This window comes from Propithecus coquereli, unplaced genomic scaffold (genome assembly GCF_000956105.1).
Source record: "Propithecus coquereli isolate 6110/MARCELLA unplaced genomic scaffold, Pcoq_1.0 Scaffold533, whole genome shotgun sequence".
Classification (NCBI taxonomy): Eukaryota; Metazoa; Chordata; class Mammalia; order Primates; family Indriidae; genus Propithecus; species Propithecus coquereli.
Genome location: NW_012151208.1, coordinates 46,480 through 52,307, shown reverse-complemented (window position 1 = coordinate 52,307; position 5,828 = coordinate 46,480). Strand labels below are relative to the sequence as shown.

The 5,828-nt window shown below is 42.5% G+C and overlaps 1 protein-coding gene across 2 annotated transcripts in view; it reads right to left on the bottom strand.

Moving 5' to 3' along the window:
* Positions 1-1,430: 1,430 nt before the first annotated feature.
* The window catches only part of ZNF133 (zinc finger protein 133), a 16,240-nt gene continuing 11,842 nt past the window's right edge, over positions 1,431-5,828 (bottom strand). For both annotated transcript variants that reach the window (XM_012657206.1, XM_012657207.1), the window contains one exon: positions 1,431-3,356. In XM_012657206.1, coding sequence (XP_012512660.1) covers positions 1,612-3,356 — 1,745 coding nt within the window. In that variant the 3' untranslated portion in view covers positions 1,431-1,611. The remainder of the gene's footprint in view (positions 3,357-5,828) is intronic.

Here is a 5,828-nt window from a genome sequence, read left to right as displayed (position 1 = left end):
GACACATGGTTAAAGATCGTCATATACAGTCATTCATCACTTAAGAACAGGAATACATTCTAAGAAGACGATTTCATTGTTGTGTGAACATCATAGAGTATACTTACACAAATGTAGATGGTATAGCCTACTACACACTTCGGGTATATGGTATAGCCTATAGCGTCTAGGCTACAAACCTGTACAGCAAGTTCCTGTACTGAATACTGTAGGCAACTGTAACACAATGGTAAGTATTTGTGTATCTAAACATAGAAAAGGTACAGTAAAATACAGCATAAAAGATAAAAAAATCATACACCTATATAGGGCACTTACCATGAATGGAGCTTGCAGGGCTGGAAGTTGCTTTGGGTGAGTCAGTGAGTGCTGAGTGTGAAGGCCTAGGATGTTACTGTTCATTACTGTAGACTTTGTAAACACTGTACACTTAGGCTACACTAAATTTATAAAAAAATTTTTATAAATTTTAATAAACCTTAGCTTACTGTAACTGTTTTACTCTATACAACTTTTTGACCCTTTGGTAATACCATTTAGCTTAAAACACACATTGTAAAGCTGTACAAAAATATTTTTTCTTTATATCCTTATTCTATGAGCTTTTTTCCATTTTTTTTTCTTTTTTACTCATTAAACCTTTTTGTTAAAAACTAAGACACAAACATATATATTAGTCTAGGCCTATAGAGTCAGGATCATCAATATCAGTTTTCTACTTCCACATTTTGTCCCACTGGAAGGCCTATGATGTAACTAGGTGATAGAAATTTTTCAGCTCCATTATAATCTTATAGGACAACTGTCATGTATGTGGTCTCTCATTGACTGAAACATCATTATGCAGTACATGACTGTAGTTACTGGAGTGCCGGTGAGGTGGTATAGCTGGGATGGTTGGGTGTTATCCATGTTCTTGGTGGCATGATATGGGTGTAACTGAGACCCTAGGCTCTGCTTAGTCATAGCTAAGACCAGGCCCCAGGACTGGGCTCCTGAGGACAGAGGACAATGTATCGGAGAGAGGGCCCCAAAAAGGGAGGATCAGGGACTAAAGCCTGAGAGCAACACAGGAAGTCAGGGGATGATTCCACAAAGGCAACAATACAGATGTTGAGAGCTAGAAGGAGAGAAGCAGGAAAGGGAGCTGTCACAGAGCCAAGGGAGGAGGGTAGCTGCAGATGACACTGGACTAGAGGAAGCCACATTTTCTGGAAGATTCCCTTCCCTCCTGAAATCTCTGTATACAGTTCCTAGATTCTCTCCTCAGACAAAGGACTAGACTTTCCAATAAATACACAAATGATTCAGTTCTTATGTTTTCTAAAGAAATGAATGCTGGTGGAGTAGTGGACTTAAGAGTTCGAGCTATCTACATCACTCCTTATTCCCTACCTTTGTAGGTGACAGAATGAGGTACACAGCCAAAGTTACAGATTTGTAAGGAAGCTAAGTTTATTAGAACAAAAGGCCACAAAATATGGAGAAGACTTAGTGTGAAGTAAGTAAACCAAGTCAAATGTTCTCTGACCACTTATGGAATGCATTTCCTTCTCCAATTCATGAAAGCATAAAAATTTTGACTGTTAGTCCTTGCCATCATCTTCACTTTCAAAGAGAGAACAAGGGCTCAGAAGATTGCCCCAAATAGGCCTCAGGCTCGGGCTGCAGTGGCTGTCTGTGGTGGCCAGACTTTATTTTCTTGTGTCTGTTGAGGTGAGATTTCTGGCCAATGCCTTGCCCATAAGTCTTGCACATGCATGGCTTCTCCCCTTTGTGTGTCATTTGATGTAAGGTGAGGAGTGACTTTTGGATAAAGCCTTGGCCACACTCTCTGCATGCACATGACTTCTCTTCTGAGTGTACGCGCTTATGTGTGATTAAAGCCGACTTATTGCTAAAGCCTAGGCCACACTGCCTGCACATGTAGGGCTTCTCCCTTGAGTGTTTCCTCTTGTGCCTGATGAGGCCTGCCTGGTGGCTGAAGCCTCGCCCACATTCCCGGCACACATACGGCTTCTCCCCTGAGTGTGTCCTCTGGTGTGCAATGAGGTTTGACTTCTGGCTGAAGCCTCGCCCGCACTCCTCACACACCATGGGCTTCTCCCCTGAGTGTGTCCTCTGGTGTCTGATGAGATTTGACTGCTGGCTGAAGCCTCGTCCACAGTCCTTGCACACAATGGGCTTCTCCCCTGAGTGTATGTTCTGGTGCCTGTTGAGGTGTGACTTCAGACTAAAGCCTCGCCCACACACCCCACACACATATGGCTTCTCCCCGGTGTGTGTCCGCCTGTGAGAGATGAGGGTAGAATTCTGGCTAAAGCTATGCCCACACACTCCGCACACATAAGGCTTCTCCTTTGAGTGTGTCCTCTGGTGGTTGACGAGGGTTGTTCTTTGCCTAAAGCATCGTCCACACTCCTTGCAGGCATAGGGCTTCTCCCCTGAATGTGTCCTCTGGTGGGAGATGAGATTTGATCTGTCACTGAAGCCCAGGCCACAATCACTGCACACGATGGTCTTCTCCTCTAAGTGTGTCCTCTGGTGTCTAACAACAGCTGACTTCTGACTAAAGCCTTTGCCACACTCCCGGCACACGTAAGGCTTCTCCCCTGAGTGTGTCCTCTGGTGTATGATGAGGTTTGACTTCTGACTGAAACCTCGCCCGCACTCACTGCACATATAAGGCTTCTCGCCGGAGTGTGTTCTCTCATGTATGATGAGTGTTGACTTCCGGTTAAAACCTCGTCCACACTCCCTGCACACAATAGGTTTCTCCCCTGAGTGTGCCTTCTGGTGTCTGGCGAGGCTTTTCTTTAGACTGAAGCCCTTCTCACACACCCCGCACACGTAAGGCTTCTCTCCTGAGTGTATCCTCTGGTGACTAAGCAGGTTTGTCATCTTGCTGAAGCTCAGTCCACACTCTCCACAGTTGACTGTTCCAAATCCTAAGACTTCTATCCTCTTCAACAATTTGTCTGTTTCCTCAGGGTTCCCCGTCTGGGCCGGTGTGGTCTCTATCTCCACTCCTCTGATGCCGTTCCGCGAGCTGACTGGCTGCTTTTGGGGTAGCCTGGAGAACACTCCCAGAGTCCTTTTCTTTGTCCTTCCAAACAAAGGCTTGGCACCTTGTCTCTCTTGACCTTGTGCTCTATCACTCCAGGAACTTCTATCGGAGGCTTGTTGCTGCTTCTCCTCGTCCCCGGGGTGTGGATCCCCTGGCTGGATGTGACTTTCTGTGCACAAGCATGTAAAGATCCAGGGGGGATGATTACACAGCACATGCTGCACGGGGAATTTCTGACTGGACAAATCCGGAGGGAAGAAAGGACCAAGGTGGAGTTCTGGCTTTGGTTCTGTAGAGAGAAAAGTCCGAGTCAAACTGAATCCTCAGTGAGGCAGCCTGAGCAATTCTTCCTAGTCTGATGGTGACACTTGATCCCGTTCTTTGAAATGCTTCCAAGCTAAGTGCTACCCAACCAAGACTTCCTTTACACAGCCTACTTTCCAGCCCATTACTACATCTTACATCTTCTATTACAATCCAAAAAAATCCACTCCTAAGACCTATTCTGTGTATTAGACTCTAAAAGCATCAGAGGCAGTTTGGGGTATGTAAATAGGGCCAATATGGAACAGTCTTCCCTACACTACAATTACCTTCCAACTCATAAACACCACACTGATAAAAAACCAGCCCACAAATATTTTTTTTCTTTGAGAGATATCTAACCATAGGACTCATGTGAAAATGTCCTTATATTTTCCCCTACTTCCCTACAAGGACAAAGGGATAGACTGAGAGAACAATCATTTGGAGTGGACAGAGAACCCCTGGTGCAGGAAGCAGCATAAGAGAGTGATTAAAGAGAAAGTTTGAAACACCTGCATAGGAGTCTGCCCACTCATTAACAAATATTTGTTAGAGGATTCCTTTGTACCAGAATTTCTACAAGGCTAGGCTTTCAGCAATGGACAACACACACATAATCTAGACCCCTACTGACTTAAAAGATGCTCCTTCCTGCTGTGCCTGACCTAAGCCCCTGTTCATTTCCATAATTAGCGTAAATAAAAATTTCCCCAGAAACCAATGTAAAAGAAAAATTTTCTACTTATAGTATCTCTTGTGTAGGAGATGTCAACATTGAATGTGTTGTTTCGTCACAACTGGTTCTAGTCAGCTGAAGGCAATCAATGACCAAGCAATCTGACAAACCAGATACAGATCTTATGAGATCTACCTGAACACACTTTTCTTGACCAATGAACAATCAGGCTTTTTAGATCTGTGTACATATCTACATTCCAGTATTATTCCATCCTATACAGAATGCTACTTTGCAATCCTAATTATGATTAGCATAACCACCCTTTCCTAACACTTAAAAATCCTGACCCTTTCCACTCAGCAAACGGCTAAGTGAATCCTTTCCCTTTTGTGTTTGACTGCCTGGCCAATAAATAAGCTCAGCTTCTTTCTTCAGTAGCTCTGGTGGCCTTTGATGACAGTAGCTACTTCAGGCTTTGATGACAGTCTGGGGAGCCACCTGATGCCCACCTCTCCCCAGCTCTAGTGCTCCTGCTGGGAAAGCATGCTTTCCTGAACCCTTCCTACTCAGGACCGGTTGACCAATGGTCCCCCTAGACTGTTCCACAGCAAGGAATGAACCCTGACTGCTTTCACTGAGCTCTCACTAAGTTTATTTTGTTTCATCTAGGTTGTTTGAGAGTCCACAACTTGTAACTGATTTTGTATTTCTATTTCTGGCCAGCAAGTTGCTTGAGATCATGGTAACTCTGGAGTTTGGTAGAGTTTTTAGATTTGATTTGTTGGCTATTTTTTACTCTTAAATATGATGGGAAAAGGGAAGCAATTGCTGATAACTCCTTGGTTTCCTTTCATACATATTAGGTCACTAGGTAAGTAGGTCTTTCAGCAGAAGGAACTCCTGTGTCTGTTCTCTTTTAAGCATGGTGACTATGATTTTGGCACACAGGTAATCCCCTCAACCCCCCATGGGAACCACAGCTTCTGATATGTCGACTTCTTGTATAGCCTTAACTTCTGTGCCTATAAAGTGGCAGGCTTTTGTTTATACTAAATATAATTCAGAATTATAGTGGCCACTTCAGAGAAATTTTAAATTTAATATAGTTTTAACACTGATATGGAATAACAGAAGAAAAACAAAATTTCAATTCTCCACTGGTCAATCTTTTCAGTTGGTCATAAAATCGGCCATTATGTGTATACTCTCAAAACATTTAGTCTGAGGAGAGATTTAATACAAAATATTACCAAATTAATGAATTAGTTTATAAAGTATTTTAAGTCTATAGTTGTTCCCATACTGATAGGTTTATAGAGACTAATGAGCACTGACACAAATTTAAAATTTAAAAACTCAAGAATATCCAAATTAAAATAAAAATTGAACTCCCAATTATTTTAATATGCTGGTTTCTGAAGGAAATCTTTCTTGCTATAGCTAGAGCTCTGGCTCTAAAGAAAAAACTTTAGCTGTTAGTTAAGTTAGGGGCTTTGGTTAGTAGGTTACACTGTAAGAAAGAAAGTGAGGCATTCAGGGCTTATAAACTACGTATGTAAAGAACTTCACTAGCTGGTATATAACTATAAGGGGGGAAATCAACATTTCTAAATATTATAAAGCCTGGAAATTAGACAGATGTAATGTATTCTCCTTTATTTTATCAGAGTGTAAATATAGCATTAGCATAATATTCTAGTGACAGAAAACTTGGTTCACTTTCTCAAAGAAACCTAAACCTCCAAGACTCATATACAGGTTGAGCATCCCTAGTCT